Source organism: Colobus angolensis, unplaced genomic scaffold (assembly GCF_000951035.1).
Source record: "Colobus angolensis palliatus isolate OR3802 unplaced genomic scaffold, Cang.pa_1.0 Scaffold30, whole genome shotgun sequence".
NCBI lineage: Eukaryota > Metazoa > Chordata > Mammalia > Primates > Cercopithecidae > Colobus > Colobus angolensis.
In genome coordinates, this window is record NW_012116266.1 from 3,614,855 (window position 1) to 3,641,086 (window position 26,232).

The window sequence follows — 26,232 nt, forward strand, 5'->3', positions numbered from 1 at the left end:
CCTTTTAAAGAGAGAGCTGGGACTGTGGTGGGGCTTCATTTAGGCAGCAGCAAGAATTGACTCGTATGTAATGTGTACTTGAACATCTTAATTTAAATAATTATAATATCTTGAAGAAAAATGCATCTTAACCCCTGCGATGTTTGATTGTATCTGACAGGTTCAGTAAAAGGGCACCTATCTACCGCTGCATTATGTGTCATATGTTCTGCACACTCATTAAAAATAATGAGAACATATTTAAAAGTCATTGCCCAGAGAATCTTTGGGGACGGGGCAGGAGAAGGAGTAAGTGGCAAAAGATTGTTATTTAAGTGTCTATCTCTGTTTTATCAGCCCTTAGGAAAAAGAAAAAAAAAAAAAAAGGTGATCTTAAGCTGATATTCTTTAATGATAAAGATCACACATTTTCCTGGAAAAACAGGCAGATGAAACATGTTCAGACTTCTAACTATACTCTCCAAATGAGATGGACTGTAGTGACAATTTCACATGTGTGGTATTTACTTTGATAACAACCAGAAAAGTCAACCACCATCAATTAAGGCAGTATTTTTTTTTTCCCTAATCTTTAAGTATCCTTTACAAAACGAACACATTTCTTTATCTTACACCAAATGTACCTTAACAAATGTACTGATCACAGGCATTGAGGCAATTAAGAAAATCGAGGTTGTCCCCTAAGTTTTGTAACAAACTTCTTATCCAGCTTGCTCCAAATCAACAGCTGGCCTAAATTACTGGTAACATTTGGCTAACTGGGTGACAAGAAGGATATAGTTGGTGGTTGGTCACAATATGACTTTTTCTGAGCTGTTTAAATATACATATTCAGAAAATTCTTTTTCTCCAGCCTCCAGAAGCCTAATCATAGCCACAGTGGCCAACTAACAAGACATACGTCATACACCATGAAAATGAGGCCAAATCTCATAGCTCTTCACTGTTAACCTTGCAAGACAATGTATTTAGGCCCCAGTCTTCTGAGATATCAAGAGAGCTTTACAGCATAGAACACTCCTTCTTCCACTACCTTCCAATCTCCAATAAAACTCGTCTCGTGATAAAAGCCATTAAGTATGTACTTTCTGACACCTGGAAGCCATATGACCTGGCCAAATCACCCTGCACTTCCTCCATCTGTTTTAATAATGCTGAACCACAGCATTTATCATCATCTATTTTATCAAGACTAGATTTTGCTGACAATAGTTCAGTAGAATTCTTCCAGATATAAGTACTTCTTAGGGAGTAGCAAATGACCATTAATCCCTTGGCCTTGTGGGCTATTGAGCACATTCAAAAAGCTGGCCACGAATAAGGACCCAGTCTCTGAGCACACTGCACAAGTGAGAGAAGGTACAGTGTTTACTTCAGTGAGGTGGAAGTCTTACTTAAAAGCTATTTCTGACTTTGTTTTTTGAGACAGGGTCTCATTCTGTTGCCCAGGCTAGAGTGCAGTGATCTTGGCTCACTACAGCCTCTACCTCTCTGGGCTCAGATGATCCTCCTGCCTCAGCCTCTCAAGTAACTGGGACTACAGGTGTGTGCCACCATGGATGGTTAATGTTTGTATTTGTTTTTTTGTTTTTTTTTTTTTGTAGAGATGGAGTTTCACCATGTTGTCTGGCCTGGTCTCAAACTCCTGGGTTCAAGCAATCCACCATCCTCAGCCTCCCGAAGTGCTGGGACTACAGGCATGAGCCACCACGGCCAGCCGTATTTCTGATTTTGACAATGTAAATGCTGATAAGGGGCAATGTTTCTGTGTCTCACTTTCATCTTTAAAATGAGATAAATGGAAACTAAGCATAGTTGCTTTGTGACAGTTTAAGCATCACTTTCCTAGAAGCTGTGAAATCTCTAACTTCAGTCCAACCATAGTAGAAGGGTGGACGCTGGAATATTGTCCATGTAAGGGGACAATGGAACATATCTTACCCTATAGCCTCCAATAGAGGTGATAAGAGGAAAGGAAGAAGGGAAATGGGTATAACTGCAAACAAATACCAACAACCCAATATTCCAAGCCTCTGCAAAGTACCTCCTGTGATATGTGTCTGAATCTACAAGTTACAAGGTGGCACGTAAAAAATTTTGAGCACAATCAAATTGAGTGTGGAAATTTTAAAGCACAATCGAGTTGGACCTGAGAAAGTCAAGTACAATTGAGTTTGCCTAAATGAATCAGGGGTAATTGAGTTGGGTAACTGCATTGTACTCAGCACTGGCCCTTTGCCAAAATGAGGGGCACATGGCCAAAAAGGCACAACTCAATTGGGCTTAAAAATTTTCACGGAATATTTTTCCCAGAACGAGAAATTTTTCACAGAATAGGAGACATAAAGTTGAAAATTTGATCACTGAAGCTAGTCAGTTATAGCCACTAAGTTATCCTACAGGCTTCATGTTCTTTATAATGAAAACTTGAGTGAGCACCAGAATTATCTGGAAGGCTTGTTACAACACAGATTTTCTAAGTCCAACCTCCAGAGTTTCTGGTTCAGTAGGTGTGGAGGGAGCCTGGGAATCTGCATGCTTACCAAATCCCCAAGTGATGCCAAGACTGCTAGCCTGAGACCACACTCTGAGAACCATTGTTCTAATTATTGCAGCCCAAATTGAAGCATTTAAAATACTTTAACACGATACTGTAAAAATACCTCTAACATTTCAAATTATAACATGATACTTATGGCTTTCGTATGTCTTTACAAGTAAACTGTACAACTAGATTGTGCAAATGTCATCATGGTAACTTAACCACTGAAGCTGTCATTTATGTGAAAAACTATACTAACCCCCACTGTTGCATGTAGCTGTAATCAGAAATTGCTATTGCTCAGAAATCTGAGAAAATCCCTGCATATATATTTTAAATTTGGTTTAAGATAATTGTACAGGATAATAATATACTGAATGCAGACTAGATACAGATTAGCAGTAACGGCTCACTTAGCAATACCTTTCCCAGCCTTCCATATCACCAGCTTTAGTAATGCATAGCTTTCATTCGTTCAGTCAACAAATATCCACTGAGCATACACTGTGCTCTAGGCACAGGAAATGACAAGGATTAATATGATTTGGCACTCACTGTGTGTCAGCAGCTGCACACAGTTAATTCTCACACAACCCTACAAGGTAGGTGTTGCTTTTATCCTCATTTTTAACAAATGAGGAAATTGAGGCACTGAAAGGCTGAATGAAATTGCAAAGCAGGGATTCATATCTAGGCCATGAGATTCCCAAATGTGGCGTCTTAAGGACTATTTCTTTATAGTTCTTAAGGTCTACTGGAGAAATTGTAATATTGTGTGATTCGGGGGCATGCTAAAGTGTACCCTTAATATGGATGGAAAACTAAGTAAGGTTCCATAAAGTAGACCTGGGGGCTCAAGGAAGCTTTGCCCAAGCAAATGACCTATAGGTAGATATCTTAAGGAGTTTTGAGGTAAAAAGGAGGAGAGGAGTGTCCTCCCTTTCAAAGATGAAGAGTTTGGAATGAGAGTAGAGAGTAGTGGAAGAAAAATGCCGGGGCTCACTGGCCCATAAAACAGCTTGGGATTCATGAAAGTCATAAAACTCTAGGATAATAATAGTTGTTTTCTCCTGCCAACCAGTAATGATATCACAACACATCCAAACTCAAAACTTTGGAATTATTGATATTTCTCACTCCTTCACTCCCATATCTACCAGTTGCCAAAACCAAAGTTTTCTACCTCAGTTTTCTTCTCTCCATTCTTAACACGTGGGAAAACCTAATCTGTGCATTTAATATCTCTCATTCAAATAAGCAATGGTTATAATAACAAGGAACATTTGTTAAATCCCATTCTCTGTGCCCCATTGTAAGCATTTTACATGCATCTCATTTAATTCTAACAACTAGTCTTTTGGGTAGACACTAGTCTAGTCGCCATGTTATGGATGAGGAATGGAGGCTCAGGGAGATAACTTCATCAAGGCCATTTAATCAATAAGTGATAGAAACAAGGCTCAACCCAGGTGTGACTGATTCCAGGTCCCAAGCTTCTTACCGGTAACCTCTAGTGAATTACAATAAGCTCTTAATAGATATCCCAACATCTCTTTGTCCCTCCAAATGTATTCAAAATAGCACTACTTCTTATGTTAGTCTCCTGTTCAGTAATCTGTCAAACTGGGCTGCTTACTATCTTCTTGTACTTTCGTACTTTCTAATCTCTGAGTAACTGAAGAGAGTATTTCTTTTGCCCATGTGCTCTGTATCTTGAAATTCTATTCAATTCTCAAGTCTCTTTTTCAAATGCTGTCATGTTCTTGAAGGTTTTCTTGGTTCCTGACATCCTTTGAATCCCCATAACAATTTATTTGCTCATTTGATCCACTTAGCACTCTTCTTTTCTTTATGGGCTAGAAGCTCCTTGAAGACAAGACACATCTTCAGATAAAGCTTCTAGCTTCATCTCTGGAAGTTCATGTTGCAGAGCCTTGACTAAGATTTAGTACATACTGGTTGAAAGAAAATGCCATAAGAAGAAAATGGAAATTATTGTAGGAGAAAAGCTGAAATAGAAACTCTATCTTAGCAAGGACTTCATCATAAGACATGAACTGTGTTACTTGGAGAATACATAAAATAGAGCAAGGCACTTTGGATTCTGCATAATTATTTAAATTCCAAAACATATCTCATGCACATTAGTTTAGGTAGAAAAGTCATTTTGAAATTATCTTTCAATTTCTGCTACTTATCCACAAATAACTGCTATAATATTCATTCTTCCTTAAGTATCTCAGTTAATTAAGCATGGAATCATTTGAATCAAATAGCCAAAGGGAATGAAATAATACATCAGTTAAATGAGGTTCATCTAAGATTTCAAACCAAAATTCTATAATTTATGATGCTAAATAATTTGACATTTCAAGATGTGCATTTTTTACTTAATAATAAGAAAGAGTAAACCCTGAAGAAGTTGGACTACATCTCTCATGCTAAGGTAGTCGCAGGGACAGGTAGCTACAACAGTGTTGGACTACACTAAGCTCAGCAACTGTTAAGGAGGGCTCCACATGCGTGTGCATCACTTTTTCTCAGCGAAAGCAATATTCCTAAGTGAAGGTCAAAGCAGCATGACAAACACGGCTAACTTTTGGTTTTCAATCATACCAGGCAGGAGAAACTTGCTTGCTTGAAGTGTAGTTAATCTCACTTGCAGAGGCCAGCATCAAATAGCAGGCAAACTTGGCAGGTAGAAATTATAAATACATTTGAAATTTTTTTAGCTCATTTTACCCACCAGGGGTTGCCGTGATTTTCAGGATGATTTAGAAATAAGGCAGCAGGTCAGAAAATGAAATGTTAAAAAAGTTAACAAAGAAAGGACAGACTCTTCCTTTCTACCCAATAAAAAAAGAAGGCATGCACATACATGCACAAGTATACACACATACATAGAGAATAACTTTCTACTTCTCTCTCTAGCTCTTAAAGAAATGAAGCCACGAAATTAACAGAAAAACTTCAGTTTTTCAGGAGCTTTCTTAAGTGGAAATACGGTTTCATCTGACATTTAGCATAAGAAAGAACTTCAGGTATCAGAGATAGAAAAGAACTTGTAGATCACATCTCTTACAGAACTGACCAAACAAACCACCAACTGATTAACTAGCAGAGTTTTCATTTCAAGTGTAGACACAGACAGAGCAGTTTAGCCTTCAGATTCTAAATCTATGACCAAAACTAATCTCAAAGCACCTTCTGCAAAAATGTCACTTACGTGAACACCTCTTTAGTAAACTCTCACCCAGTCAGGGGGTGAGGACACCAAAGGATCTTTCAGAATGGGATTCTGGAAAGATTATCTTTGAAACACCATTCTTTTGGTCAAGATGCTAGAAACAGCTAAATAGTTGTAATGTTATTATATAAATTCTTCTCACTTGATTTTCAACCCGGTCTGCCCCAGATGGAAAGAAGATTGGCTGAATGTGTTGTTAAACCTGTGATGTTAATCAATTGCTCAGGAAGAAAGACACAAACTAGAATGTAGGAGTTCAGCACAGTTCTTTTAGGTGGCAGGTCAGACAAAATGACCAGGAAATGGATACCACGGTCTTTGGAATGACAGAGTCACATCCAAGAGACGATTCTATATTGGGACTTCCTGTATAACTGCTGACCACATGCTCCCTTAGCTTAAGTTTTAAGACTTTACAAGAAGCTAACGAGAACAAGGAAGTAAGGAAGATTGAAGTGTCAGAAACTAGGCAGTGCAGTGCTGTTAAGAAGGTACAGAGCTCGCAGAACAGCAACGCTTAACAAAAGAGGACAGTTTCTTAGAACAGGAAAACAATAAACACAGTTTGTTTTCCTCAAAGGAGATAGAACAAGACAAAAGTAGGAAGTGCTGTCCTTCCTTCATCCTGCCAGATTTTCAATGGAAAGTCAAGTGTGTACATCAATCATGATAAGGAAGAAGAGACCAAAGTGATATTACCTTCAAGTTTTTGAAAGGAAAACACAAAGATGTATCACATAACACAATTCTTTATTTTGCCCTTTCAAACAGGCCAGTGCATGCCACACTATGAAGTAATTCCCACTGAAATAGCCCAGCACGTGCCAAACATCAACTCTCTTTAAACTTCCTGCAAGGTTCTTGCCTCTTGGCATTCGAGGCAGGGATTTGGGCTGGAAAAAGAGTGCCTTTCCTTATTTCTTCAATACGAAGACTGTGGGTCCACATGACTTGGGTGCTTATAAACCTCAAAGGCCCTTGCTTTGCTATCGTGACCAAGAAAATTCCACATTATTTGGATAGTTGACTGTCAACTATATTTGAGAGTCTAGATATTTGCTAGAAAGTTCTAAAGGAATGAATACTAAGCATATACTCTCCAAATTTAGTATAGAACTAGAAACAATGAGAAGAAATAATATGCTTGCACTCATAATCTCACAGTTGCACAGTTAACTTAATACATTCCCTGGTGGACTTTGCCTATGTCATTCTGGGACAGAAATCAAATTTCACTAAATTCCATTGAATGAGAGTGAAATAATATATACAGCTGCCTCCCTTATCAATTTGATTGGTTATAAAAATGCTTATAATTCAGTATTTTGGATCCCAGAATACATTATAAAATAATAAAAAATAAAACAATCATTGTTCAAAAATAGTGGTTAGTTCCAGGCAAGCCTGCACAAATCTATCTACCCCATAATACATCTAGAGTATAGAATTCTATTTACACTACTACAGAAGTGGTATTTTATTAGAAAAAAAAATATAGCTAACATATTTTAAGAACTTACAATTAGTCAGAAATTATGCTATGAGCTTTGTCTGTATTATCTCATTTAATCTTCACAACAATTCTCACAATTACAGATGAGGAAACAGCCTCTGAGTTATGTTCCGAACTGATCTACATCACACAGCTAGTAAGTGGTAGATACAGAAGTTGAATTCTGGGATTTGAACTCCAGAGACCATGTTAAAGGTTATTCCAGTTGCTAACGTAAGGTGTAATTGTCTTTGATGGGGAATGAATTCAGAGTTTTAAACTGGGATAAATCAGCATCCCTTACCTGGGGGAGGGGCAAAGCTTCTAGGAAGAAGGTATTAACTGTGGGGTTAAAAATTCTAGAGGTCACATGGGAGAAGGGTATAAGGAAATACTAGACAGAAACTGCAGGCTCAAGGGTTTAAGTTCCCAGTTGGAGTTCTGTTGTTGGGTTCTTCTGCATGCTAAGGGGCTGGCTGAAACATTTCTGTTTTTATGCAGGGTTTTACTTCTTCCAGGACTACAGTTCAATGGAATACACAGTCAAAACTTCTTTCTTTGCTCTCCTATCTCAGAAATAAGCACATAGTTCCACTGAGGATTTTGGAGAGTTTTTATTTCTAGCAACCTAAATATCAGACAAGAAATGAAAGGGCTTCTTGCTGTGCATACACACACTGCCCCCTTTTTTATTGTTTCTTTTCACTTTGACCCTTGTAGAGAAAGACCGAGGTCTTTGGATAAATAACAGATTGAAAGAAAAATCTATCTGTATTTTAGAAAAAAAAAAAAATCCAGACTCCAAGTTTCTGCATCATTTCTCTAGTAAGTATTAGGAGATGAGACAGACATTCAGGATTCTACCTTTCAAACGGTTGGGTATGGAGGAGTCAAGTAGAGGAATGGAATTAGGGACTGTATCTGCATGACTCTGATGACTTTTTTTTTCTTATTTTCCCTATTTTATTATGGATCTCCCCAGAGTATACAATAAGGAAAGGGAAAAAATGGGTAAGATGATGGGAAAGAGAAGGAAAGGAAGAAAGAAAATTCCATGCCAGGGAAACTTGGAGGCAAGTGATCCTTTTGGCAGGTATTAAGGAGCATTAACATATAAGACAGGTGATTTGACAAGGTTGTAGACTCAAACATAAATATAAATATATGTAACAGAACAGTAGGATCAGAGAGACAACTTAGAGCTTGTGTACTCTTATTTAACCTCAATCAGGAAACTTTTTCTAGAGCATCTTGGACAGTTGGTGAGGCAAGCTCTGTTTAAATACTCTATCTAACCCATTTCCTTCTTGGACAGGTCCATTAAAGTTCTCATAACATTATCCTTTTCCAACCGTTTGTTTTGGAACAAGCTCAATGAGGGCAGGGAGAGTCTTAACTATTTTTGTATCCGCAGAACCTCCAACTTTGTACACAGCAGATGCTTAGCAAGTGGTTGAATTAATGCATACGTTGATTAATGGGTACAGACTGTCTGAAGAAACAGATTAGGTCTACCTTCCAATCCATACAATAACTCTTTACATATCTGATAATAATTGTCATGTCTCCTAATATTTCTCTTCTTCAAGTGAAATATCATCAGTTCTGTCAACTAATCCTTACTGTTCTGATAACCTAACTCTGGGAACCTACATGTGCCTTTGTCAATTCTTACACAGATTCAAAGGAAATAACAAGGAATAAATATGAGTCCTTTTATCACATTTGTTTCTATTTGTTATTAGCTATAAAATCCCTTTTGAATTTTTTTTTTCTTTTTTTCTTTTTCTTTTTTTTGAGACAGAGTCTTGTTCTGTTGCCCAATCCTTACTGTTCTGATAACCTAACTCTGGGAACCTACATGTGCCTTTGTCAATTCTTACACAGATTCAAAGGAAATAACAAGGAATAAATATGAGTCCTTTTATCACATTTGTTTCTATTTGTTATTAGCTATAAAATCCCTTTTGAATTTTTTTTTCTTTTTTTCTTTTTCTTTTTTTTGAGACAGAGTCTTGTTCTGTTGCCCAGGCTGGAGTACACTGGTGCAATCTTGGCTCACTGCAACCTCTGCTTCCCAGGTTCAAGTGATTCTCCAGTCTCAGCCTCCTAAGTAGCTGGGACTACAGGCACATGCCACCATGCCTGGCTGCTTTTTGTATTTTTTAGTAGAGAGGGGGTTTCACTATATCGGTCAGGTTTCGAACTCCTGATCTCAGGTGATCCACCTGCCTCGGCCTCCCAAAGTGCTGGGATTACAGGTGTGAGCCACTGCACCTGGCCCCCTTTTGAATTTTCTATAGCCGTCTTAAAAGCACAATTTCAATAAAATAAATTATATGTATTTATTGTAAAAAAATGAAAACCTCTCATAACTTATATCCCACATGTATCTTCTTCTAGTTGTTAACAAGTTTTAAAATGTAATTTGATGATACTGCACACATAATTTTATACCCTACTTTTAAATAAAGTATTAGATTATGAACATTTCTCATGCTATCATCAATTTTTTACAGAAATCATTTTAAGTACTTCTATATTTCACTGGCAAGCTATCTAGTTATTTATCTAACCAATGCCTTATGGTTATACAGGACCCAATATATCACTGCAATAGATAGGACTTTAGGGGAAAAAAAATCAATGTACATGAATTTTTTCCACATCTTTGATCATCAGTTTAGGACAGATTACTTGAAGTCTAGTTACTAGGTCTAAGGGTATACATTTTTAATAAGGCTTTTGAACTCATCTTTCTCAAGATGTCAATCCCAGCCCTCAAGAATAGGTTAAATACCCTTGTTTTATGTTATCATGGCACTCTGCATCTTCCCTTCATAATCTTCATCGCCATTTTGAATACCTGGCTATCTTTTCATTTCCTGTTAGACTGTAAACTTCATTAAAGTAGGTCCACAAATTATTTTGCTGACTGTGTTTTGCCTAGGGCTTAGCACACAGCACACATTCAATATATATTTTATTGAATTAGTGGCATACTGTTGAATCGTTGCTTATTGCTAAAGGTGTTTGAATCTGCGCCCTGGAAGCACTGCTTACATATACCCACTGGCTGTGTCAATGTCCTATAAGTGTGATACCCCAAATGGGGTAAAATACCCTGAGTGTGATTCAACTTTGGTTATGAATGAAGCCTGTGACTTAGAACTCGTTTCTCAGCTATAATGAGTTCATTGAGTGTATTAAGCTTGGCATTAAAAATTCAGTGAGACTGAGATCCGAACATTACCAACTCTCGGGGCAGAAAATGTCCTTCTTGGCGGGCAATGACCAGCGATGCTGTCTCCCCCTGCTTGGTGCTCCTGAGCATGGCCACAAGCTCTTCCTGGGTTCTTCCAGTGACATCTCTCCCATTTACCTAATGAATAAAATCATATAAGCAGCCACAATCACAGTACTTGTTATCTCCTTCTACACTAGATAGTTTTGAAAGCAAGAAGCAAAGGGGCTCCCATACTTGAGGAAGCTCTGAAAAGATGAAAACTAAATACATGGGCAAAGACCAACAATGTTTTCCATAATGCATCATCATTATGATGCTGGATGAACTCAGAATCAGTAATTAATATCAGCAGTTTTTCCTAAGACATCAGATTTTTATGTGGGGAAACTGGACTGATAGATACCAGAAAATGATTCTGCTTCAGGTAGAAGGCAGATTTCAAAGGCTTACTTCGTGCCATTTTCTGCCTAATTCAACAAGCAGAGTGAACCATGATCACAAGGCAAATTTCTCTGCAAATACGAATCCAGCAATAGAATCCTGCAGTTTTTAAATGTATTTAGAAAATTATAGTCACCAGATTATCATAGATTACTGGAAATTCTAATTTGGAGCTACATTAGTCATTTGGTGCATCTTCTTTCATGATCTAGAACAACATGAAAAGCTAAAGTGTTGCTTCTAATGAAGATGATTGATTGCTTCAAAGGTAAATGGACAATATATAATTATCAAGACAATAATGTCCTCAGACAAAAATAAATGAAAACAAACAGCCACCCTCTTGCTTTTGGTATCCCAAATATATCTCTCTGCACAATCCCTTACAACTGTTTTCATTGCTATCCTAGCACAGATGATAGAGATACGGACAAAGCATAGAATGACCTGAGATACTCTGGCTTGTCCTGGCCAAGTCTGAAAAGACTATTATAAAGACTTTTTAACTTTTCAGCCCTAAATGAATACATGTTGAATTCTTAGATTCAATCCAAATTTCACAGGGACCTAAGAGGTAGAAGTAAGAGAGGTAAGATCAGAAATGGTTTTCATTATCATTTGGCCCCATATCACTGACCTTACTGGGGATTTACAAAGTTGAAGACTCCTCATTAACCAGTTCTATACTTAAAGTTCTTATCTTGTCTATAAGTAATAATTTTTAATATATATTGGGCTCTAAATAAAAATATTAATATATTTACATATATTTCAATGCAATTAAATGGCATTATTTAAATGCCAAGAAATATTTTCATACAACTATTAATTCCAATTCTTACCTCCAAAATTCTGTCCCCTGATTGTAGGCGGCCATCTTTTATTGCTGCTCCCTTTGGTAAAATGTTTTTTACAAAAATGGGACCAGGACCATGTATGGAAGAGTCTCTGGTAACCACAGTGAAACCAAGTCCTTCAGGGCCTAGTGTATAAGAACAGGAAAATGTATAGTCATCTGAGTAATATTATATTCAATTTTACAGTAAGATCTACCTAATTTAGACTAATATAGAATCAGTAAAATATTTACATTCTGGGACATTTTAAATATGCTTCAGTTATTTGGGTTTCAAATGCAGATTATAGTTCCTGACAGGCCATGACGGTATCAAAGTGAACTTAGGGCCCAATCCAGATGTGTAACACTTTGGCTTATTCAAGTTCTAGAAGAAATGCACATGTTATCCAGATGCCCAGGAGATTGATTTCTCAATAAACCATAACCTGACTTCATACTTTCTGAGAAGCAAAATGCCATTTGACTTAAGTTCTGTTAGCCTCTTAAATGAGCTGGACAACCTGTGGCTGAGCCCTCTACTTGTGGCTCAATTCCCTGTACTGCTGCATCCCACTGTCTGGTCAGCAAGCATCTTGCTGTTCCTGTCCTGTTCTCTTGCATCTCCAATTTCTCCCTTCTCATGTATTTTTTACTCAGTCTAAAGGTATGCTCAGATTTCTCTACCCTGAAGGATCCTTACTTCCATCTTACTGCTTCTTCCAGCTTCCATCACCAGTGAGCTACCCATGAGCATCTCCGTTGGTCTAGCTTTGATGATTCCCACCATTTTCTTGAAATTGACTCTCTCTTTGGTTTTCATGTCTTTATTTTCTGATTATTTTCCTATCTTTGATCACATCACATCCGTCATTCTCTCTAAATCTTACCCATTATCCTCCCATGAAGCCATAGATGTTCCCCAAGGATCTGTCCTGGACCAATTTGTCCCCTAGACTCCCTGCCTTGGCCAGCTCCTGCATCCAAATATATCTTACAGTGAAACAGACCTACATCTCTATGGCTCTAATGTCTCTTTCTGATGTCAGCTTCCTAGAAGTCATCATGCACATTTCAGACTTCACTATGTACCTCCCTCTCCGATCCAGATTCTGACCTTTTCAAATATCCTCATCTACTTAAAATTCTAATTTCTAGCAATGACATCTCCATTATGCAACTTGATCTGGCTGAAAAACCTCAGCAATCACTGTAATTCTTCTCTTTTTTCCTTCCTACAACCAGTCATTTATTAAGGCATGCCTATTATGTTTCTGCCTTTAGACAGATGCAATGCACCCTTTACTTATCCTTTGTTGTTTGGCCTTGTCTTCAGTGTATCTTTTTGCTGTCAGATTAATCTTGCTAAAGTACAGATGTGACATCGTATCTTTCATTTTTTGCATTCAAGGCTTTGTAATACATTTTTAAGGTGATTCTGTGTCTGATTCATTTTTCTATACCCAAAGCACCCAAATCAGTGTCTTACACATAGCTGGATCATTTGAACAAAAAATACAACTGAGGCATTTAAATAAAAAAACTGATTGATAAGTACACTGAAGTATTTTTATATGTACTAGTCAATGCATTTTATTCCCAGAATAGAATTCTTATAGGTGAATGAAGTTTTGATCAGAGAATCTTTCCAGAATCGTTTTCATATCCTAATTAAAGATACATTATTTGTTTCTGAAAGACCTTTATAGTTTTTCTAAAACTACCTTGTGACCATAAATTCTCTATTAATTCAGACAAGAATCTTTAAGATCTTGGTTTCTTTTGAATTGTCTTGAAAAACACAGAATTTCAGAAGGTTGCAATGGGAGAAGGGAATATGAAGCAGAGGTTACAAAATGAACAAAAGCACAGAAGCGCATGAATGCTTATGTATGTGTGTATAATACTGTATAAATATGTATGTACACACATGATCTCTTCTCACTGATCTGCGCTTGAAATGGATAGCAAAGTTGAAAAAGATGAATAAAGAAAAGATTGTACATGCTTTTGAAATTAGGTATGTTTTAAATAAATGTTTGCGATGTTGAATCAGAGAAATTAGTAAACATTACCTACTTGCTTTCTGAGGAGTAAAACTGGTTGTTATAAGACTGTCTTAGAAAAACAATACGCTTTTTGGACATGGCCTAAAGGATGCTTCAAGAATCACTAATCGTGCTCAGAAAAGGGACAACTGAATTTTCGTGCCTATTTAGTGTTAAGTTGTAATACAATATTGCTCTGTTGATATCAGGTTTGCAATGATTCTTTCCACTCCCCAAAATGTCTTTATTATTTTCCTCTTTAAAATAATCTATAAGCTCTGAAGAAAAGAATAAAAAAGTACAATTTCAAGAAATTTAAGTTACCTAAGTATACACTGAAATCTATTCTTTGATACAATTAAATGAAGGGAGAATTAACTAAATTAGCCTTAATGCATTTCTCTTAACCAATTTTACATGTTACAATAATAGAATGCTATTAGGCATAATTTAATAATTACCTTTCTTTAGGTCAATCTTAATTTTCTTTGCATTTTTCTTGCTGCCAAATCCCATGAGAGGGGAGAGTGAGGGAGAGGATGGTTTTCCTCCTAGCCTTGGTACTCGGGGACTCTTGTTTTGTTGCAGGGAAGTTGATGCATCTGTTTCAGGACTTTCGGCTCCTGTGAGATTTGCTGTCTTTAGTCCCGATTTTCCATGGACAGGAGGCGGCGCTTTGGTTTTCAAAACGCCATCATTGTTACCAAAAATGTTAAGAGGTCCAATGACTGATTTTTCATACTGTTCACGGTTTTGCGGAGGAAGCACGTGGAGAAGCACGCTTGGGGATTTCATTGCCTGGCGGAAGACATCCTGAGCCCTGCAAAGAGAGTTGATAAATGTATGATGACCCTGCTTTGAGGTGCAGCATCTTCTAAAATACCCCAGCAGGATGGCAACCAAGAGCAACACAATGGCTAATCATAGGAGACACGATCAATATTCCTAACAGAATGACTTTGCCAACTACATACTAGTTACCACTTACTACTTGCCCACTCGGTGCCCCTGCACCGAGTTATACATGCATTATTACCATGCATCCTTCTCTAATTTAACAAGCATGTTAGGTAAGTATAACTAGCTTTCATTTCACAGACATGGAAGTTGAGGCTCAGAGAGATGAAATAATTTGTCCAATGACCCACAGCTTTTACACATTTCTAAAGATGAAAATCTAACCAGAAGTGATTACCACAGTGAATACAAAAAAGAAAATAATTTGATATTTTGGACTAGATCATTAGTTAGGTTTCTTTTAGGACATCCTTCTAAAGTACAGATCTTTTCTAACATGGGTTGTGTTACACAAGTTCAAGTTTGACACCCATGTTTGCTCATGGAGACATTTTGGCAGGTGCCTTGCCTGTGCCTAAATGTCTCAGTGGAATCTCGATCCAACACGCACCCTTCCTGTTAGTCTCACATAGAGCAACTGTGTTTTCCACTTTTATGACCTAGCACTTTGTGTTCTTCCTCAGACTTCTTATAACATTTTCTCCCCTTCTTTCTCATGCCTCTAGATGCCCTGTGCCCAGTTCAAATGACTACTTTTCCCAGTCTTTCTTGCCCAGAAGATATAAATGAAGGCGTTAAAGGAAAGCTCTTTAGAAGAGGCTGGTTCAGTAGAGAGATAAAAACTGTTATTTTCTCCTGTTTCTCTTCCTTTTTTCTTGAAACTCAGAAGTGACTGAGGCAACTCGCAGCCATCTTGTGCCCATTTTTCCACTGAACAATAGTAGCCACATGGCAAGCTGAAAGCAGAAAACGGAAGCTGCCTGACCTGCTGATGGCTGTGCAGCTGCCGCAGTAACTATGGAGTGTGAGTGCCCTCTTCCACGCTTGCTTGTTGTTAGGAAAAATTAAAGTTAATCTTGTTTCAGCTACTCTTATTTCAGGTCTCTGTTCCTAGCAGCCATAGCACATAATAACTAATCATAACCCCAACTGCAATCTGATTCCTCAAAACCTATCCCGCACCCCCCTTTCTGAAGTGCTTAATTCCGCAAATTGTTAGGGGAGAAGGAAGATTTCACATAGGCCATCTAACTCCTGTGGTCAGTTCCCCTGTTATTTTTGCTAGCATAGGAATCAGTTTCTACTCCATACTAACTCTATACAAAATTTTTATGAGCCTCACTTTACACCTCTATAAAATAGAAGTAATGACTGCTTTGCATAATTATCAAGTCCTTGTGAAAAAGCACAGTAGTATATTAAAAGATTATTACTAATAATAATTATAGTTTTGCCTATCATTCATTATTTTAACACAATCGATTCTTCCAAGGTTTCATTTCTTTTCATAATTAGCAGCCAGTAGCCACTTTTCCTCTACCCACAACCACTCATCTTTGTCCATGTGCACACATACAATATTGACAGCTAATGCCCAGAGAGAAGATGTATTAGGAGCTGTTTTGGTCAGAAACAAGAGGGTGGTGATGATTCCCAAGGATTATTAGTACTTAGTCCTTTGGTCCAGAATCCCACTGCAATGCCAACATACATTAAAAAAAAATATGCATCAGATTACTATACACTTTAATTCCTGGGTACAGGAAGCTATTCCCTTAACATTTTCACATGCAGAGAGATGATTTCTTGAGGGAGACAGTATTTTTTATTTATTTATTCATTTTGAAGATGGAGTCTTTCCCTGTCACCTAGGATGGAGTGCAAAGGCACGATCTCAGCTCACTGCAACCTCCGTCTCCCAGGTTCAAGTGATTATCCTGCCTCAGCCTCCCGAGTAGCTGGGATTACAGGTGTGTACCACCAAGCCTGCCTAATTTTTTTTTGCATGTTTAGTAGAGATGGGGTTTTATCATGTTGGCCAGACTGGTCTTGATCTCCTGACCTCATGATCCACCCGCCTCGACCCCCAAAGTGCTGGGATTATAGGCGTGAGTCACTGCACCTGGCCAAGAGATGGTATTTTAATTTTATTTCTTTCTGTTTGTTTCTATGATTCAGTGAGTCCTCTGACATCTCTCACAGATTTTTTAGCTTAAGGAAGACTGCTGACACAAAGTAAGTTAATTAATAAGCTGAACTAACCGTCTGTGAAAAGAGCCATTAAATACCAGTTTAACTGACCCATAGCGCAAGAAAAACAAACCCGTTCAACGACGCCCCAGTAAAGACAGCCAGGCAGGAAGGCTTGTGATATTTTGTAGTTTAGCATTCTCAGACCTGCCAGAGACATGTGTGGGCCACCTTTGAGTAGGCTAAAACATTAGAAGCATTTGAAAATGGATGTCCTGGATCGTTCAAAGGGAAGTGACTAGAAATTCTACCTACTATTTTGATCATAATGAGTTCAGTAATGATTATAACCATGCTAGGGATCAATAGAGTAAATAAAACAATGAAAAAATGCTTACTGAGCAAACGTTTTGTCTACGAGATCCACACTGTTGATTTTTACAATACATTCATTTTCGTGAAATAGTCCCTCCCGCTTGGACCTGCTGTTTTCTTCTATGCCTCGGATGAAGAGTCCTAGAATCCTAAATGCAAAATTTAGATTGAAATATAGTTACTGAATAATAAATGCTAATTATTTCTCCACTTGCAACTATTCAGAAATACTACTAATTTCTATTTACAAAAGAAATTATACTTCACATTCAGGCAACTGTTTGTTATTTTAATCCCTAATCCAAAAAAGCCAAAACTCACTACAGGACAAAAAGCCCTTCTAGATAAATATGCGTAAATACTAACATCAATCTGCGACTTCATTTCTCATGCTTGCAGCAAACTTACTGAAAGGCTAGTTTAGTGGAGTTGACACCAAAGACTTGTGGTTTGGAGAAGGGCATCAAACCTGACTACAATAAGTAAGTCTGAGTTAGTGCCAACATGGCAACGTGATGTTTAGCAGTGGGAGAGCATTAGGGTATTCACAGTAACTGTTTTGCAGTCTTACTACCTATTCTAATAATTTGCATTTTAAGAAATAAACAAACATTCAAGCTCAGATCATATTACTCAGTTTAGAAGGAAGCTGGATCCCATTTGTCGGTGCCACCAAATCAACTATGTGTTGGGTGTTTTCTGTGTGCTCAGGATGGAGGAGTCTGAGACAAAGCTGTAGGGCCAGGACCAGGTAACTTCAGTATACATTTGGGGTACAGCTGAAGTCCAAAATCTAAAGACATTAACAAGCCTAGAGTCTTCAAAAACATGAGAGCTAACTAGATGGGAGACCAGTGCCACACACAAAGGCTTTGAACAGTCAATGAACTTAATCTGATGGACCTGGAGGGGGGCATCCAGTAGGCCCCGCTTCCACACAGGGCAGCGACATGATGAAGGCAGGCTTTGGGAAGAGTTGTCTGAAATTTCAACCAAGAAGAGGCTAAATTAGAGAGGATACCAAGGGGCTTCCAGATTTTTGTGGTTGCAGCTTAGAATCAGGAGGGGGTTGGAAGAGAAGGAAAGAAGGAAGAAAACTATAGCCATAAGAATTAAAATTGTGTGTGTGTGTGTGTGTGTGTGTACATACATACACAATTCTGTTATATACATAAACCAGAACTAAACCAAAAACCATAAGAAATGGAACTTATACGTATTTTCATTATTTCTCATTTGTGAGATTTCCCTTCTCTTTGTGATATGACAGGGCTCAGCTGTATCCCAGCGTAAGAAAGATAGATATGTCCTGCACGAGGAGTCTGCTAGATTTGGAGAAACTGTGATCTATGCTTTATCAGTCCTCTTGTTTTTCTACTTTGTCACTCTCTTTTGTATAAAAACCATGTGTGCTATTACAAAATACCTTCACATTAAATTTCAAATCTAAATAAAACATGAGCACATTTTATGTGTAAATAACAGGGTCAGACATAGAAAAGGGCAATCTATAATGCAAGTATCAGAGAAAGCAGTCCTTCTGTTTGGAGTGGCCATGGAGTTGAGCCTCTGCCCCCCTTAATGAGCTCCCATCTTCTCAAGACCTCAACAGGCATAGCAGTGATATTTGGGTCTCTACTTTGAAAATGTTAAATGAATACAGCATGCTGCTGCAGGAGAGAGAACAGCAAGCAGTCATGCCATCTATTGCAGGGAAGGCTCAGGGTCATAGGCACAAGTATGTGGTGGGGTCTTGTGGTTCATTTCCTAGTTCTAGTAGGTTAGCAAATTAATCATATTCTGTGTTACTTTAATCTTGAAACACAGTATTAAAAATGGAACTATTTGACACATTAAAATAGTAGATCAAAATTGTGGGTTTTTTTCCCTAAATTAAACAGCATCCTAAGAGTCCACATTTTGGATTTCTGTTAGGGTGGATTCACAATAACTTGATCCATTAGGAGGCTCACATGTGGTTATACACTTGTTTATGTAAGTGATATTTTTTTAACAAGCATTCAAGTCTTCCTTTAATTTAATTCAGTACATCATCAGTCATGTAATGTTACTCCCTAGGATTTAATTTCACATTTTGGGAGATGAATTAATTCTTTCGGGCCACTGGGTTGCAATTTAGCTGGCATATTACAGCTGGAGTATGCTATGTGAACTTCACTGATCTAAATAATCTAACTTTCCATGAAAAATTTATTGACAGAATAAGCCCAACTGTAAAACCCATGTGTCAGAGGTAATTTCGGTAAAATGTAAAACTGACTGATTTTATTAGTTTGGTCCCTGGCAACAAACCACTTCTGCCCTCTCTGCTCCATTATAGGGATAGATTCCCTCCAGTTTGATTTCATCCAGACCACTATGAGAAGGCTCAGAAAACAATACCTCATTATCCTCTTTGCCCTAAACTGGTGGGCTGTGGTAGCTGTCTCATTTGGGACCAAGACTCACAGAATTCAAAGATTAATGTTGTCGAGAAGTTATAGGCCGAGACTAACCAGTTAATTTGCATTAATGAGCAGTGATAAAGGATGCTGAAATTCACAGCCTCACAGAATTAGAGAGGTAACAATTCTTTTTGCTCTTCTAATCATCATTTAGGCACCAACATCTTCTCCTTGCCCCTTTCCTGTTCTTTCCCCAATGTCACATAGCCTGTGACTCCACCAGCTTAGCATTTTTGTTTGAACATCTCTTCGTATAGTCTTTATTAGCTTTCATTCAGCCCTTGTTCTCTCTCCTGTTTAGCTGTCTTCCCTATGAAACTGAGGCCTATTATGCTATCTATACTGAAACAAATTAATTTATGTTTTTAATTCACAAAAAACATATAGATTTTTAAAATATGAATAAAATTAAGTTGTGTTTTAGTTGCAAGAACTCTAGTGTTTTTTTATGTTTGTTTTGTTTTTACTGGGAAAGCCAATGGCCCTCAATACAAGCAGCATTCAGCATCCCTCTGCGATGGTATCTAATGGATTCATTGAGGCTTTATCTAGCAGAGCAGCCACCATAATTTACTTAGGATGATCTAACTTAGATTAGGTTTCTTATTCAACAACAGGTGTGGCAACAGTTTTCTAAAAGAAAAAAAAATAAAAAAAAAAATAGGAGGCAAAGTCAATTACAGTAATCTTAGTAAAAAATTAAATGTAAATTCCAATTTAAAATAACGGCACAAACCAATAAATGGAAGGAAATTAAGAGCAAAGTATACCACTATGACCTTAACGAAGCCCCTGTGCTCACACAGTGAAACCATATGGCATTATGAAGTCAGACACTTGTCTGACATGCTCTATACGCAGTTTCATCTAGACACATGGGTTGAGTTAAGTATGCTGTTTCAGCCTGTACTCATTACTTCTTAACTTTTATTGGCTCATGTCTCCACTTCCATAGCATTTTTAATGTTTTTTAATTAAATTTCCTTTCTATAATACTGGTGGATAGCAAAAAAAAATAATAGAACTATTTCACCAAGTTACTGAACAGTTAACCATGAACTTATAATAAAACTGCATTTCTGAATCAGGCTTTTTGGTTTTAGCCAAAATAATCATCACACTGATGATTTACACATTCATACATTATGTGGTTTACAAGGAACTTTCACATTTTTAATGTTATTTAATCACCATAACCTTGATGTAAAGTAGGTACTCAAAAGAGGCAAGTTTAGGGGACTTGCTCAAGGTTATAAAAAAGAACACTGGGATTCCAATCCAATTGTTCTGAAACCACGTCCAGTACTCTTTCTTCTATTCTACAAGGTTTGTGCTAGGAATCAGAACCAGGAAGGAGAAGGGAGGAAATCAATAAAGCTTAGTGTATTTCCCTCGTTTGAAGTGAGAGAATGTGATTTCTGATGTACAGGATCAGCTTGTTTTCTGAACTATTGAAAATGAAGTATAGTGACTGTCACACTGTATATTTTCTCATTTTTGGAAATTGGGAAGATCTTGTGCTCTATCTCAGCTTCATTAAACTAAAGACCCTGGTCATTTAATAGCTCTGGTAGTTCACAAAGCTCTGTCAGTATACTTCTGCCAAAAGTTATTAGAATTTCTCATGACAACCGAGTAAATATTCACCCTATCTATCAAAAACAACCTCAGTTTGTCCTATGCCATAACCCATAACATTTATAAACACACTTATTAACACATACAGGAAATGAGACAATAAGAGCTGCTAGCTTTTTGGTTCATTTCTTTTTGGGAACATTCATTCCAGTGAGAGCTTGGCATCAGATGTTATTTGCAAAAAAAAAAAAGGTGATGACTTCGCAATTACAGGTAGCAGATGGCTACCTGCTGAATGTGATGCCAACCCAAATACCATGACTAAATCTGTTCTTTTTGCTATAGGGCAGACTGAATTGAATAAATATTCAGAATCACTAAATTAATACTATATAACCTTTGGGAAAATTTTACTTCTTGAAAGAACAATGAAGTGAGAAGTTAGGGGAGCTGGATTTTGTGTGACCTTGGGAAATCAATTGACTTGTCTCATCTGTGATATCCTAAACTAAAATAAGGAATCCCCCCTTTTCAATGATGTGTTTAAGAAAATAAATTCAGTAAATTAACTGCAATCATGTCATGTTGGTGAAAAACTGATTTTAAGTTTCTGACAACCCTTGTCAATATCAATCTAGTGCTAAATGTGGTTGTTTTATTACAAAGTGACATAATATTTAAAACAAGTTCAGTTCAATTGTTTTAACAGGGCTAATATGAACTCTGAGGCACATACTTTAATTTCCATCAAGAGAACAGGCTTTAAATCCAGTTAGACAGATGTCAATTTCAAGAGGTGTTGATACAATCTACAATACCATTTTTACCAGTGTGGATTTAGCAACATAATGTGTTAAAAATTCCAAAAAGATGTGCTAAATTATTTTTAATTGACTAAATTATATTTTAGGAAAATACAGCATGATGACACATTGCTTCTGTAAAGCCATCATACATACACAGCATCAGATATAGCTACTTAAAATGTTAGAATATTTATTATTCTAAATGCTACATACTTGAGGAATAACAGGATATACCAATTTAGAATTATTATACTCACTTGTTGAAGCATATTCTGGAATATTAAAAAAATTCAGTTGCAACATTTGTCTAACAATATGTTAACATCTTTGCCAAGGATCTGTTTACTATGTGTCACTGACAAGGATACTTTAAGAAAGTATTTCATAATTAATTGTAAATGGAGAAACTGTGGTTGATTTTTTTCCCCATTACATCCTAAAGTCAATTATTTTCTTTTGTTTCCAACATTTAAGTGGCCAACAAAAGTATGTCTTGAGGTATCCATTTGAATAACAGAATTCACATTTAATCTCCTTCTGAAAAATATTTGGGAAAAGGAGCTCAAATCAGGGTTTTCATTAGCATGAGCTTCTAGAATGAGAAAAACATCTTACCTTCCACTCAGAGATGAAAAGAAGGGCACTACATGTATTCCCAATGGGCCTCCTTCCCCAGAAATCTCCACTGTTCTTGTCATATCACTGGGACAGAAAAAAACAAGAGCACAAATGAGCGTCTCCTAAAAAATAGAGGAGGCACATCTAAAACACACACACACACACACACACACACACACACACACCCACCACTCAGATTATATCAACTAATATAACTTCAATAGCAGAGACTAAGTCAAAAGAGTACATAATTTATTGGTATGTTCAGATGATCCAGAAAACAAAATGTTTAAAAGGCTATCTGATTTCTTATTTTTACTCCTAGAAGAGGAACAAATGGAAATGACTACCTACAAAAATACCTTCCTACTTAACTTAATCTCCATAAGTCAATATATTTTAAAAGAGGTACACAAAAATTAAAATTTTCCCCACTGAAACACACTTGAAAATTACTGTACAGATCATACAAAACACAGAAGAAAGCACATTGATGCTTCAGCATAAAGTTGGCTTCTGGAACAGAGGAAAAATTAAATAAAATATTTATTAGAGAAAGCACAGAATTACATGTTATAATGGCTGTGAAGCCACAGTTGGTAATACATATGGGCATGTTCAAAGCAATATAAATCAAAACTCAAACTTGCTTTTCAATAAGGCATCAGTTATATTCAAGAGAACAATTCCAAATTTTCACCTCCTATATTTTTTTAAAGGTAGAAAAAGAGGTTGCAAAGCCTGAAGAAAATGTATTATAGAAAGAAATAGAAAACCTGACCTGCCTAACCTACCCCAGATTAAGGAAAGGATGAGCTAGAAACATTAATAGATTGTGTGTATGACTGAACTATGGAAGGCACTGGGAGCTTTTCAGTAATAAAGAGTAGAACTACCAAGTTTCCATAAAGATGAAAAATAATAACTGTGAACGATTACTGGCTCCTTTAATCCCAAGGAGAAAATATAATTGTCAGAAGAAAATAATAAAGTTGAAGCAAACATCCACGTTACGGAAATTGTAAGCAGGTCTCCATTCTTTCCTATTTACATGAAAATGACCTGAAACTAGATGTCAAATTAAGAGCTACAGCTGCTACAAATGCTTTCTGCTCCAACATGAAAACGGTGAAATTTTGGCTTCTTGCTGGAAAGTTGAGAACAGCATTAAGCAAACAGGATGATGAATTCACTCTGCATGAAGTATTCTCTAAATTATCAGTAATCTAAAATAAATACATTAAATATATTCTCATCAATGGATTAGGTTGATTTTTAATGTGTTTTCTTTGCAAGCCTGTTATCATTAAGCAAGCCTGTTATCATTAAGAAATGCAAAAAAGAGCACACCAGTTTTCAGCATTTGTGGAATATGATGAGATTTCAAATCTGGTAATAAATTTCAAATGAGTTTTACCCAGATATTGCTGATGTATGTAAAACTTGCTCAGTCAAGCAGATTATGTCAGAGGCTTGGAATAAAAGTTAAAAACAAAACAAATCTTAGAGTGATAATGCAGTATTAAATGATTGATCTCTATATATATGAGGATATGAACATTCATATAAATATGTGCATATGGACTGCTATATATAGGTATGCATTACAAGGTCTGAATATAAAATGCTTGGTTGACAGAGAAAGTTGAATGGCTTTCAATAGACAAAAAAGCAATAAGTTTTATATAATAACAGAATTTATAGTGCATTTTCAGGTATTTGAGGAAGACTAAACCAAAAGCATTTGCACTATAGGTTTACAATACTGCTTTTAAAGACTTTTATAAACAGAGATTCAAATTTTGCTTAGTCACTGAAAATTATTGCCCTTACCTTTATAACATATTTTTATAGTTTTGCACTGAAAGCACAACACAAATCTTTCCTAATAAATGTATCAAGTATCCACATGCTGAGAGATAGCATCCATATGTAATAGATACAGGCATTTGGAAAGTGTTTAGTCTGTTATAGACTTTAAGTTTTCAGCTTAAGAACTTTTAGAATACCTTTTATGAATTCTCATTTTTTGTATTTCACAAATATTTCTTTACTCCCACTCAAAATCCCTTCTATAAGATTAATAAATTATATGTATCATACTGATACCTACTCTTTAGCAATCATTAATAATGTGTTTTTACATTTACTTAAGAAAGTCAAACATATTTAAGTGGCCAATCTTTTAAAAAAATACATAAAAAATTTGTGAGAATAGAGTTTTAAAAGTTGACTTCTATTTTATGAGATTCTCCTTTCAATATCTCAAAATAAATTTTTATTCTACCATCACATACAATAGTTGCAATTTTGTAGCTAGAATTGTTTTTGATAACTTCTAAATTATTATCACAAAAATAGTACTATCCCAGAAAAAAAGCCTAAAAGACTTTCGATTTTGTTTACTGTAACATATAAGCACTTACAGAAAGTTAGATCTGTTTAATAAAGATAAGTAATATAATTTTACATAGACCATGTCTCATCATGTTCTCTATAAAATGTTATCCATTATTTGTTTCAAGATGGAAAGAACATTTGAAAAATAATGCCCCATCAACCAGTTCACATGTTTTTATTTATTTTAAAAGAGAAAACAACCTGCAGTGCTAGAAATACTTGATGGAGTCCTGTTCTGTAGAGATCTCTATATATACAGTCTTCATGGAAGAGAAACATAGCAAGTAGGACTAGACACATTTATATGACTACATATCTCATAAAGTGAGATTATACAAAGACATGAAAATAGGCTATTAATACTCTTTGTTTAGATAAACTCTAGAGTAGAATTCAGGGACTGGTGAACAGGAAATGTGCACATTTATGTTTTAGAGGACACTATAGTAGCCAGAAAATAAGCTAGAAGGTTGATTTAAAATGGAAAATATGGGCACACCCAAGATGGCTGAACAGGAACAGCTCCAGCCTCCAGCTCCCAGTGTGAGCTACACATAAGATGGGTGACTTCTGCATTTTCAACTGAGGTACCGGGTTCATCTCACTGGGGCGTGTCGGACATTGGCGCTGGTCCGTGGGTGCAGCCCCACCAGCGAGAGCTGAAGCAGGGAGAGGCATCGCCTCACCTGGGAAGCGCAAGGGGGAAGGGAATTCCTTTTCCTAGCCAAAGGAAATTGAGACACACAACACCTGGAAAATCGGGTAACTCCCACCCTAATACTGCACTTTACCAAGGGTCTTAGCAAACGGCACAACAGGAGATTATATCCCACACCTGACCCAGAGGGTCCCACACCCACGGAGCCTCCCTCATCGCTAGCACAGCAGTCTGAGATCTAACCGCAACGTGGCAGCGAGGCTGGGGGAGGGGCGCCCACCATTGCTGAGGCTTAAGTAGGTAAACAAAGCCACGGGGAAGCTCGAATTGAGTGGAGCCCAACTCCGCTCAAGGAGGCCTGCCTGCCTCTGTAGACTCCACCTCTGGGGACAGGGCATAGCTAAACAAAAAGCAGCAGAAACCTTGGCAGAGGTAAACGTCCCTGACAGCTTTGCAGAGAGCTATGGATCTGCCAGCATGGAGGCTGAGATC

At 37.0% G+C, this 26,232-nt stretch overlaps 1 protein-coding gene across 4 annotated transcripts in view; it reads right to left on the reverse strand.

Annotated features, from left to right (window-relative positions):
* Nucleotides 1–26,232, reverse strand: part of PARD3B (par-3 family cell polarity regulator beta) — a 1,103,389-nt gene that overhangs the window by 501,140 nt on the left and 576,017 nt on the right. For all 4 annotated transcript variants that reach the window (XM_011949894.1, XM_011949895.1, XM_011949896.1 and 1 more), the window contains exons 6-10: nucleotides 22,680–22,766; nucleotides 17,239–17,364; nucleotides 14,314–14,672; nucleotides 11,812–11,951; nucleotides 10,535–10,663 (exon numbers count right to left, since the gene is read on the reverse strand). In XM_011949894.1, the coding sequence (XP_011805284.1) occupies nucleotides 10,535–10,663; nucleotides 11,812–11,951; nucleotides 14,314–14,672; nucleotides 17,239–17,364; nucleotides 22,680–22,766 (841 nt within the window). The remainder of the gene's footprint in view (nucleotides 1–10,534; nucleotides 10,664–11,811; nucleotides 11,952–14,313; nucleotides 14,673–17,238; nucleotides 17,365–22,679; nucleotides 22,767–26,232) is intronic.